Source organism: Macrobrachium nipponense, chromosome 27, assembly GCF_015104395.2.
Source record: "Macrobrachium nipponense isolate FS-2020 chromosome 27, ASM1510439v2, whole genome shotgun sequence".
In the NCBI taxonomy this organism is placed as follows: domain Eukaryota; kingdom Metazoa; phylum Arthropoda; class Malacostraca; order Decapoda; family Palaemonidae; genus Macrobrachium; species Macrobrachium nipponense.
The window spans coordinates 28236763-28249830 of NC_087216.1; the positions used below are offsets into that span (position 1 = coordinate 28236763).

At 38.6% G+C, this 13068-nt stretch overlaps 1 protein-coding gene across 7 annotated transcripts in view; it reads right to left on the reverse strand.

Moving 5' to 3' along the window:
- LOC135200982 (plexin A3-like) overlaps positions 1-13068 on the reverse strand; it is a 112390-nt gene that overhangs the window by 36649 nt on the left and 62673 nt on the right. For all 7 annotated transcript variants that reach the window (XM_064229774.1, XM_064229772.1, XM_064229773.1 and 4 more), the window contains one exon: positions 3123-4382. In XM_064229774.1, the coding sequence (XP_064085844.1) occupies positions 3123-4361 (1239 nt within the window). In that variant the 5' untranslated portion in view covers positions 4362-4382. The remainder of the gene's footprint in view (positions 1-3122; positions 4383-13068) is intronic.

Sequence of the window (13068 nt, forward strand, 5' to 3'; positions counted from 1 at the left end):
CGACCCTATTCCGCAAAGGAATACCCAATATCAACATGAAACCGGAAACACGTATTATACTATACTGTCGTTTCTCTATGGGCAGGGAGATGACATTCCGAATTCGGCGCTCAGTTCAAAGCCGCATATACACTCCTTTACGAACAAAGCTTCTATCGTCACGAGGTTGTAAACATGCAAATTTATTCTGGAACTATTCGAGCTTTTTCACGTGCTTAGAGGGATTACTTCATGGACAATTATATGCACGTATGCATTAAACAAAAAGCGAAAAGGTTTACAATTTACACACACACACGCACACACACTATATATATATATATATATATATATATATATATATATATATATATAAATATATATATATATATATATATATATATATATGAATAATTATCTTAAAACTGCAGTCATACCTTTTTTAAATAATACATCAAGCTCGACATAATCAAGAGATAAAAGTGAACTGAAAAGAAAAATCCAGCTGAATTTGTACCCAGAAAGAACCCACAACCATCAAACGCCGACATAAAACCCAGGCTCCACCGCCCCCCCCCCCCACTGTGGCAAAGCCTCTGCTCTGCCTGGAAACTTGTGCTTGTTTTAGGTCTCAGAGGGATGACCCATTGCGGAGTTTGCCGCCAGGGTCCGGGGAAGGATGGGGGTTGGGGGGGGTTGGATGGCTCTGACATTTATAAAGGTGCTCTCTGACATTTCAGTGTCTCCGTGCTTGAGGGGCCTAAACATGATGCAATCGGGGATGTGTCGAACTGACTGCGGCCGCAGCCACATTCTTTGACACGTTGGTAACCTTTTTCCAAAATAATTTCATATCTTGTTGAGACTCCGTGTCAAAATGATGCTTTTTTTCTTTTTCATTGAGAATAATGTAAGCATAACTTCTTCCTCGTCATCGCCAAATGAATTTCCTTTTGGTAACACTCAAGTCTTTTCTTCTAGGTACAAAAATTAGCATGAACCTAAGGGACATTAAAAATATAAGTGGTGTCAAAATACACTATTAATGTGTCTTTTTTATTATTATTCCTCATGCCACCATCTAATTTAACCGTATACGAAGAAGAAAATCTTTTTGCAAATGAAAACTAACACATTCAAACTGGGATTATTCAAAACCTCACCACGGTCACCTGTCAGCCATAAACTATCTGGATCAATACGTTAATACTTGAAGTAATCGAAACCTACGTGCAAAGGAGATATACAGACTACACATACAACACACCCCCTATTTTCATTCATCAGTCATCCAAACAGCCGATCAAGTACATACTCAATACAACCTCGTGTTTTCTCGACTTGAACTTCATACCCCACTGATAACATCGCATATTAATCCGCTCTAGATGTCTCTTAAGACTGGCAGGCACTTCAGGGACACTCACGTGAGCCTGAATAACAAGCATTAGTAACTGCAGTCTATGCATGCTCTACTAAATTAGTGTGTGTGTGTATATATATATATATATATATATATATATATATATATATATATATATATATATATATATATATATATATATATATATATATATATATATATATATATATATATATATATATATTACAAAGCACTAATTCTTTAAGGAACGACCCTGTGCAAACGGAAATAAGATCCCCAAAACCATTCTCAGTAGGCCATCAAAACAAAGATTTTAATAAAGGTCTGGTGAAGAAGAGACAAAAAAATAAGTACTTCAAATTAATTCAGGTTTCCGAGATGGTAACTTTTTAAAAAAACTATGAAAGGCTTCAGTGCCCATGGCAGTGCCGCATGGGGTTAAGTGGGAAGTCATTTGGCCGTAGATTGCACCCCTTGGTAAATGTATCAGTTTTCTTTCTGATTATGCAAAGGAACCGGGGTTCCGACCACTACTCTCCCATAAAGGTAACAAAGTTTAATGCTTAATCACTCACGCAGGATCAATTTAAGTTATTTTTCACTAAATTTGAAGGGATACAGAATAAGACCAATTATATCATTTCTAACACCCTGCTACTGCGCTGTCAGTCCTTACTCTGATGGTTACATGTAAGTCTCACAAAAGAAATTTCTAAATATATAAAAATCAGATTTGACAAGGGGTCCTTTCGTAAATGCTGAAGATAATTACTTTCAATAAAAGGGTAATGCGAAAACTTCTATTGAAGAAATGGGGGAGGGGGGGGGGACGCGAATGTAAGCTTGCAAACTATCTCATCATCAACTTTGTAGCACCCAGACAGGATACTACACAGATATTTGACCTTCTTAAAAACCTTGACAGAGATGGTACACAACTTTTCCTTACGATGAGTTAAAAAAAATAAAACTTCAGAAATACAATTCATGTCTATTAATTAAAAAGGGATCCTTAAAACTGACAAGTAATTCCCGCAGATTTAACTGACGTTGAAACTACAATATACATTACATTCAGAAGTACTCGTCCTTGACTAGAATTCTCAAAATCATTTGCGAAACCATGCCCTTCATAGAGTTTCAATTGATTCTTTCGTACACACCTAAGCCCCAAGCTAAAGAAAAGCTCTTCCGCTGTTCAATCTGATAGAATTCACTTCCCTTTAAATCACATCCTTATCTGGGAGTTGCTCCAAGGAGCAAGAACTTGAGCGGGCACAAAACAGACCCTTCCTAAATGAAACAGGTTGCATGGAGCGATTTAGAGGAGTGAAGTATTTTAAAACCAATAATCTATTTATACTGTTAACTTCATCAATTACACAATTGTTCTGTGCACTAATACAATTAATAACAGGACCTCATTTCAACTGGATGATACCTAGCAGAGATATTTGTTCAGGAAAAGTTACAAGCTTGTAACTCTCAAGTTTAAATGAGGTCCTGTTATTAAACATACATACATACATACATATATAATATATATATATATATATATATATATATATATATATATATATATATATATATACTATATATATATATATATATATATACATACATATATATATATATATATATATATATATATATATATATATATATATATATATATATATATATATATGTGTGTGTGTGTGTGTGCGTGTGTGTGTGTGTGTGTGTGTACACATATAGAAAAGGCAGGGTAAGTACTTACAGTTTCTATACATCGATGCGACGGCGATATGAAGTTCAAGCCTCTGCTGCCTTTGCCTCGAAAGCATTCTTGTATGTTGTTTATGAACATCCTTCGTACCGACTTCATGCTGTAGACGCAGAGGGCGCTGGCCATGTCAGGGCGCGGGGACCCTTCTCCTTCGTTTGGATCCGACGGGGAGAAGACGGCAAAGAGCACATCGTCATTCGTCTGGATACCCAACTGGGTAGCCAAATCAGTGCCCGGTTTGCCGACGTACGCTGCCTGCGCCAGGTTGTAGCGTTTGCCCTGTTGGTCTTTACACTCGATAGGGATTTCGGTGTAGGAGTAATAAGCGGAGTCGTTCTGACAAACCCGCACGAGTTTGCTGATGTAGGGCGACCCGGCGTCCGTGTCTTCCATCTGACGAGTCAGGAAATAGCTGAATTTTTCGGAGCCGAAGCCGTAGACGTAGGTGATGGGATACCTCTCGCGGGCGAGGGAATTGACCAGCATCCTTGTGCTAGTGGTGACGTCGGTGACGGCGATGTCGAAGAACCTGTCATCCTCCAAAGACCTCGAAGCTACGGCCGGAACCTCGTCTCTGTAGACGGACTTCCCTGTGTAGGTGACGCCGATGTACAGAACATGCGACACCGGCGGATTGGGTGGCCCGGGGGCTATGAAAGCCACGGTGGAGGCCGTGGCATTGTTGGCCACTATGGCCTCGCTGACATTGCGGGTGAGCACAGTGATGTCACGCAGGTCACGCACTTGACATGAGCCTTGTCTAATGGTGCCACACACGATGAGGCGAGACCTCGTGTCGTCAATGACGAGCACCTTATTGACATTGTTGGTGGTCTTCATTGTCCGAACGGAGTCGCTCTTGCAGTCGCTGGCCGAACACTCGATGGAGTCGTTGACTGGACCCGTGACCACCGACTGCAGGAGGTTCAAGTTCGGGTCCATCTGGTAGAGGCGGTTGACGCCCCCGGCGTACACGGTGCCCGTGCTCTTGTCCACGGCCAGATGAGTGAATTGCTGGAAGCCGCTGTCTTCGAACTTATCGACGATGAAGAGAGAGTCTCGGGCTTGGGGCTCTCCACCCCCTACAACCCTCGGGCTGTTTCCAAACAGCAACATGAGCACAGCCAATAGACAGCGCCATTTCGCCCACGGAAGAAGGCCGCCACCCCCACCTCCGCTGTCTCCACCACCCGGGGGCGCCGCCCCCGCCAACGTTACGCCTACACTCATATTCTAATCATCATCCCGCTCCTGAAAAGACAGAGAAAAAAATTGGTATTAATAACAAGCAAAACATAAAGTCAGTGAAATTAAACTAGAATATGCTTAAACTGATGACTAAAATTAAAACATTGAAGATGGTACCAATTTCACGTTAAATAACCACAGAATGTTTTGGCCGGAACCTGCCAGGATTGGCCGAATAGAAAGGGAGGTTGTACTAAATGCCTCGGGAGGATGCACAATCGATACCTGGCAGAACTCACCTACTGCTACTACAAGACAACGGGAAGGGGGAATTCCCTTTATAAAGCTACAGCAGTACTGCATGCATGCAGGGAAGCACGCACACAACGGATAATTTCTGGCGAAATTGCCGTTCCTCCCTGAAACATAAGGGATTTGGCTCCCTTCCGTCGATAATTCCCGAATGGAAAAGATTACAGGGAGTCAATATCGGACATAAATTGGGCTTTATGCAGATTAGACATCAAATTTTCAACAGTTTATTAATTAGGTACATTATACATAAATTATGGCAAACTTCGACTGATAGAAGAACTCGAATTAGGGGCAGAGTTTATCAGAAGACAAAACGTAAATATCTGTGTTTTCTAAATATGTTAAATTGGCCACTGACTTGAAACCAAAGGTAGTTTTTAATCTAATTAATATGGCGCTAGCTAAAGGATAGCATGGACTGGTGTTAATAAATCAGATATACTGTATATACAATAACTATCTAAGTCAACGTCAATAACAAACGACAATAACAGATTAATCTTCAAAACGTAATATTCGACGCTTCCTCTCTCTCTCTCTCTCTCTCTCTCTCTCTCTCTCTCTCTCTCTCTCTCTCTTGTAAGCGTCTTGTGTGTTTTAAGACTTTCAACTGATCAACATCCTCGACCAGTTAAAAAAAATTAAAAAAAAATAAAAATAACTAAATGGTAGTATTCAAATAATTACATTTGTATGAAAATATCAAAGATATAATTTCCGATAACTAATGCCTGATGAAAATCTAAATTTTCATCCAAAGGAGCTCTTCTTTCTCTAAAATATAGAATAAAATTTTTTAAAGCGTCATTCGCGTCTAATTACGAAATCGTTCTTGAAAATCATGAAAAAGTTTTTTTTTCTAAAAATTGCTGTTAATAAAATCATAAATTTTTTATCTGTTATTTTGCAGAAAGCCCTATACCTTCTGTAACGTAAATGGCAATAATTATTTTCAGTAATCACACCACACAACACACACACACACACACACACCACACACACACACACACACACACACATATATATATATATATATATATATATATATATATATATATATATATATATATATATATTACAAAACACACATGTGCGTGAGTTAACAGAATGTCGTGAGTATTTGCGGTGAGTTAAAGAGTAAAGGCAAATGTTTTATGAGTCCTTAAAAGCTTCAGCCTCGAAGGCAAGAAGAGCCGGGACTGGTCGAAGTGTTTCCAGTTGTAGATGCAACACAACAACACACAGGACTCACACCATCCTATCTATCTATCTATCTATCTATCACTCACACACATATAATATATCACAATATGTATATATTGGCCGAATCGACAACATCACTGACGTCCTGATTTCTTCTCGGTTAGCTGGGCGGTGGTTCGAACCCACGAGAGGACGAAATTATTATCAACTAAAAAAATTCCCCTTCGGTTTACATGATATACGAAAAAATATATAATTTTAATTCCGAGGTAGAGCGAATTAGATATTAAAGGACATTTGTAGCTCGAATAATTTATATGAATCACGGTGATATAATAATTATCATTATAATTATATAATAATAAATAATAATATATTTATAATATTTATATATATAATATATATATATATATATATATCCTTTGAACTCTATGTACCAGACTTTATACGCGTTTATCTCGCCCTGCCTTTCCATTTCATTCCTTATTCCTCCTCTGGTTTTCTGCGGAGGGCGCTCTCTGCGACTCGGGACATCTTACATTCCAACTCGTCTCCAATTTCATAAGGAGAATCTCATCCAACCCTTAGAAACTCGACATTTTTTTTAACTCAGGAATTCTAGGAGTGGTGGCAAAAACTGTTGGAGAGGTTCTCTCTCTCTCTCTCTCTCTCTCTCTCTCTCTCTCTCTCTCTCTCTCTGACACACAAACGCGCCCACACAAACACACAGAAAGTGAGAAAGACGGCCTTTCTGAAATTTCAATTAAAAGTTGGAAAAATGGAGAGAACCTCAAGCAAATGCTTGGAAACGAGACGGTTGCAATCCACGGATAATTCGCAAGGCATTCTCTCTCTCTCTCTCTCTCTCTCTCTCTCTCTCTCTCTCTCTCTCTCTCTCTCTCTCAGATTCTAATATTAATGTAATTGAAATGTACTTCTACTTAACTCTTATCAGCTTCTCATCGAGTTGTTAAGTCAATTACTTTTTCGGTATTACTAAAAGATGCTGATTTGAGCCGTTTTGAGGTAAATACCATTCTATACTCCAAAAAACTCCTTTTTGGAAGAAAAATTTAAAGGCAATAACTGATGATACTGCAATATCTTACATTCGTAATTCCGCACTTTCTCTCTCCACCACATATTTCCCTTCCTTGGAAACAGATTTTTCCCGTGGAGAACTCATTCGGTCCTTTGGTATTTATTTATCTCCTTTACTTGGATTTTTCTTCGCTTCGCGACATTCCTTCTTCCTATTATGACACTCGTCAGCACGTCTACATTCAACGCGAGTTGCAGCAGCGTTCCTCTTGAAGAAAGAGGATCTGCAACCGGTTGTCTGGCGCTGTAACACGCGCCGATTCCCCCATATCTCAATTTATCTTAAATGGCACTGCAGCCGTGTTGAGCGCCACCCAATTCCAGATTCTCTTGAAAATAAACCCACCACGTCTGTTCCCTATTTTGTGGTAGAGATGTCCCACCCCCGCTACCCTTCCTCCCTTCCCCTTCCCTCTACCTCTTTCGCCCAATTTCAGCTGCGTCATCCTTGCTGTACCATTTGTTTAACTTATGCAAGCACCAAGTTCGGGATTTACGCTCACGGATGCGACGAAGCTAACAAATTCCCTCTTAATGCAAAAAGGACAGGAGGGAGAAAATGGCCAGCTCTGAGCAGGATTCCTTTGGAAAGAGAATCCAGGCATTCTTCAACTTCCAAGTATAAAATTCGTATTGAAATGTAACTAAAAATACAATTTTTTTATATACTACAATTGCAAATGACACCCAAAGGCTGCTAGATTTCTATTTAGGTTTGAACCGTTTTCTATTTAGGTTTGAGCAGTTTTCTATTTAGAATTGAGCAAAAGTATTATAACTTAAGAACGAAAAATAGCAGACTCCCTCCTATGCTCTCACATGGAAACTCAACCCTCTAAACCTTTCACAGAGATTAAGTCTCTAACAACTTTTTCCAAATGATTTCATCGCCCAACCATCTTTCCTCTCAGGCTGCCTAATAACCTCATTTTGACATGGGTGAATTTATGACTTATTTTTCAGATGGCAACAGCTTCTCAGCTTTCCACCGAGGACCAATAAACTATCGTCCAACAACCCCCTTTTCAATGGATATAATCACGATCTCGCTTCTCAAAAGCAGAAGTTCTCACATTTTCATTAAAACCTTTCTTTCTTCTTTCTGCATACCACAATGTAATGGTTTTCCATCTCCGCTTTTCACAAGTTTATTAATCAGTCTTAGCTTTTTCAGATCAGAATTTTCCTTCCAACGTTCAAAATCAAAATCGTTCTTCCTCTAATCTCTTTACACTGAATTCATCTCTTCTCCTAAAAACGCTGGACAGCAAAATCCCCTTCCCCTGATTCTCACGCAAATTCATTTCTCCTCTGCTACTTCCAGAAACAAGTTCACTTCAGCTGTGGCTTTTTTCAAAGCAAATTCAGTTACACTCTACCCTTTTCAGGGACAAATTCAATTACAATCTATCGTTTCCGAAGGCATACTCCGATTTACTACGCTCCCTATTTTCTTTACGTAGGCTTTCTAAGACAGAATTACCCTCTACGTACTTCTTTCATTAATCATGCTTATTCTATTTCACTTTCTTCGTGCAATTTCAGCTCACTCTCTACTGAAATTCAAAGGTAAATTTGGTGACCGCCTCCTTTACAAAGGTTAATCGAAAAGCCCCTTCTGGTTTTCAAATGCTATTCAAATTCTGTTTTAACATTTTCACCACGAAAATTCAGCTCCGTATCTATAATTTCTGAGGCGCCTTCAATACTCTCTACTAAACTTCTTTACAGACACATATTCATCGACTACACTTTTCACAGACAATGAATACAACGCTTTACACTGAAGAAATAAATTACCTTCAGCTTTTCAGCCACAAACCCGTTCTTATCAACTCTAGCTTTTCAAGAACCATCTCTTCCTAACTCCTTTCTTCAAAGACCATAACAAATCCCTCTAACTCTTGCCAAAGGCAAATTAAAATTTCAAAAGGAATGTTACCAATATTAAGTAACAAGCGACTATATCTTCAAGCTGACGCGTTAAGGCACGGATATGGATAGACATATCAGGTTAAATAACATTTCAAATACGTCATCCAATTACAACCTAATACAACCAGAGCTAACTTGCATAGACCTGTACGGAATATAGTGACAGCCTGTTTTCCTTGTAGTGACAAAGGTGACACTTTTCCAAAACAGTCCTATTGCTTTAAATGTCAACGCTCCTCAATCTTCGTTATTTTCAACAGTTATTCAGGGCCAGAAGTCGAAGAATGAAATAAGACTATGAATAATGATAATATAACTGCATCAATCACAATATTACCGTATCACTGTTCATGACTTTCACCATATTCAAAAATTAGATTTGTAGTACGGTACGTATGAAAAAATAAGACAAAAAAGTCTGAAAGTACATAGACTACAAAGAGGGAAGTAAAACTACATTCCCTGGCCTCGTTTAATCTCAACAAAAATAAAGCGAGAATGTCGTGACTTCAAACCCATTATGATTACGGTATCTACAACTCCCTCCTTTCAGACATTGAGTCTTAGCTATTTTGAGATTTTTTAGAAAAAAGAAAAAGATATGCATCTCGCCATTTTCCGAAGCCCCATTGCAATTTTCTTGTCATTTTCAACCGACTTTTCAAATTTCGGGGACATCTTAGAACACTTTTACCGTAATACCTAAACTATGGTGGTTCAGCTTTAAATATAAAAACCAAAAATCACTCTTTTAAATAGATACATTTTTTCGCACTTCTAAGTATAAAATATGGTAGCAACCTTTTTCAAGCAATGTCAAGGTCGGTCATAATAACAGTCTGCTGAATTAAGCAATCATAATAAATACCGAACATTGCACGTTTGCTCTAGAAATCCTGAAAGTTCACTAAATATCAATGCGAAGTATATTCCATGAGTTAAAAGAAAGAAAATGTTTTTTTTTTTCTTAAGAGGTGGAGGTCGGAGGAACGACCAGTATCTGCAAGGAGTTTTGGCACCCTTCATGGTTTGACTAGAATTTACTCAATTCCGAGGCTTTATCTTCAAATCAAAGTTCCGGAACTCAAAAACCGGAGACGATTAATAATATGATTCATAACGATGTACCCTCCATATGATGTACCTCGGACAGGGTTCTGTTTGAAGTTCGGACTTCTGACCGATTGATTGCAATTCGTGTGTCAGCTAATAAGAGGATGACGTAAGATGGTGCCTGGATTTTACGAAATTTGACCTCGTGACTGGCAGCAAAGGATTAGGTTTTGGGGGAGAGAGAAATGCAACTCAGCCTTGGCGGAGGTTTGGGTCTAAACATTCGTATTTACGAGATTTTCCTTACACCATGTTATTGGAAAAACTCTTCCTAACACAAGACTATTACGTGCTCCAAGTATGCTTGACGAAAGATACTACAAAAGTAATTTACCATACCCAGTTATTTACCTCTCTTGAATTGAACAGAATTGAATATACAATTTAGGCCAAAGGCCAAGCGCTGCGACCTGAGGTCATTCAGCGCTGAAATTGACAGTAAAAGTTTTGAAAGGTGTAACAGCTGCACTATGATCAATTGTTAGGAGAGGGTGGAAAGTGGAAAGTAAGATGGAAGAAAGAGAATATGAAAGGAGGTACGGTAAAAGAAACGAAAGGGGTTGCAGCCAGGGGCCGAAGAACCTCAATTAATGCCTACTGTGCACTGCACGAGGTGTACTGACGACACTGACCCTCTAAGGAGTATTTCCCTTTATATATTTTCTTGAAGGCGTAACCTGCATTAATCACAATGGGGCACGTGGTACCTTAGGGTATTTCTTATCGAACAATTCACGAGAGAGAGAGAGAGAGAGAGAGAGAGAGAGAGAGAGAGAGAGAGAGAGAGAGAGAGAGAGAGAGGCAACTTTCCTCCTACTGTAAGTAAGGGCTTAGTCTTAGCAGATAGGCCTAACACTGATCCAAAAGACCCAACAAGATTCCGTCGGCTTTGGTTAGTAATCGATAGAGTAATGTAGCGGTCAAAAAATACAATAGCGACCACTCAGGCCAACTCTCGTTTATTACGGTGGTAAACGAAATTTATAACACACAAGCAGATATTATTCAATGTGGGCCGTAAAGGGTCTGATTCCCAACACGGAGAATATTTCCGTGCTCGTCAATTTTGAAGAATTAACCGAATATGCAGGGTTACTATTATGCCATTTATAAAGTTCGCTCAAATTCATGGACTGGTGCCCTAGTCAAATACATAAATGTCAGAGAAACAATCTCGTATTAGTTGCAATAAAATCAGGTTTGCCCCAGTCTCGAATTTATTGCAAAATGACCGGGTTCCATCTCTGCATTCCGCTAAGCACGAAACTCTCGATTCTTCTTAGTAAAACTCAGTCACTCGACTGCTATGTTTGAAAAGCTATTGCATTAAAGATCCAATTACAGTATCCCCATGAGACACGCGCCGCAAGGCTCCTCCCCCCACACAACCCCTCCATCCCCCCAGGGACTGCCATTTCCATTTCGAATGTATGAAAAGCAAACCTTGACTTAGCCTATTCGTGATCGAAATCAAATTAAGAAAAAGGGTCCTGTTGCCGTAGTCAGCTTTTATTTCTAGAAGGTAACCCGGCAGTACAATAAAAATTTATGACGGAGGTATAAGAACGCTGGAGTAGGATCGATACCACACAGAGAGAGAGAGGAGAGAGAGAGAGAGAGAGAGAGAGAGAGAGAGAGAGAGAGAGCACTATTATGCCCGGAACACATATACGTGATACACACCACGCTGAAAAGTAACGTATTCAAGATCTCTTGAACACAGGGGGAAACAACCGCAATGTGGAATCAACTGAGCATTCTCGCAACAAGTTTCATTAAATATTTTAGTCCATCTTAAATACCAAACTTTAATCTGGAGGCTTGATAAAATCGAGGGCAATAATAAAGCAACCATTTAAATTTATTTTTATATGACTTTATGATTATCACTGTCCCTTAAAAACCAAAATTTTTTTGGATGGATTTAATTTGGTAAATGAAATTTATATGTCTTGTATTCTTCCAATAATAGTCGATAACAATATCTTAAAATCACAGGAAATATCAAAAAAATCTATTTAATTTGGTAACAGTAAATGAAACATAAATCTTATATTCTTCCAATAACAGTTGATAACAATATCTTGAAATCACAAGAAGTATCCAATAAATCTATTTAAATCATTCGTTAAATAACCCCGTAAACGAAATCTTTCGTTACTGCCCAGGAAGCCTTAATGAATCCACAAAAATGAAAGCCTTGATTACATCTAACAATTTCAATGATTTCCACGAAATGCCATTAATGAAGTTTTCCGCTTTTAATCACTTCGCTTTCGCCATGGTGGAGTTTGGCATGAAAAAATGACCAAACCAAAGTATATATACTTTGGAACAAACAACGTTTCATTGATAAACTAATCCGTTTCCTTCGTTCACAGATTACGGTAATTACTCATATCCTTAAATAATTCAGGCCATTACGTTTGGCCCCAATGGATACCCTGAACGCTTTACAAATCTGTGGAATGAACCGGAAACACGTGCACGAGGAAAAGATACATTTAACAGATAATAAAATGAAATTACAATGAAAAATCTAAAATTCACATATACGTGTAATTATCATTCTATAGAATGGAGGGAACATCTTCCTACAGTAAAAATGTAATTCTGATATCACAAGGAGAAAACAACAATAGTATATGGTAAACAAAAATAGTATATATATATATATATTATATATCATATATATATATATATATATATATAGTATAAATACACTTGCTCCGTTATAAATCACATTTCATTGAAGCTATATATACCGTTAACACCAGCCTGGTTGGACACAAGACGAAGGGCTCAACCAGTCAAAAACAAAAAAAAAAAAAAAAAAAAAAAAAAAAAAAAAAAAAACGTACAAGAAGCAAATCCCAGGACTCGAACTTGCCCTCACGCCGAGTAGGAGGTCGCCGACGAGGAGTGCTGGCGGTTAAATATATGTGTAGCAGCAGCAAGTGGAGGCGTGCTGATGCATATATTTAAGCTTGTATTGTGTTACGGTGCGTGTCTGTCTGTCTGTCTGTAAGTAAGTACGAGCCATCGGGACAATCAATAAATGAGCTTGACATGCGGTGCTGCG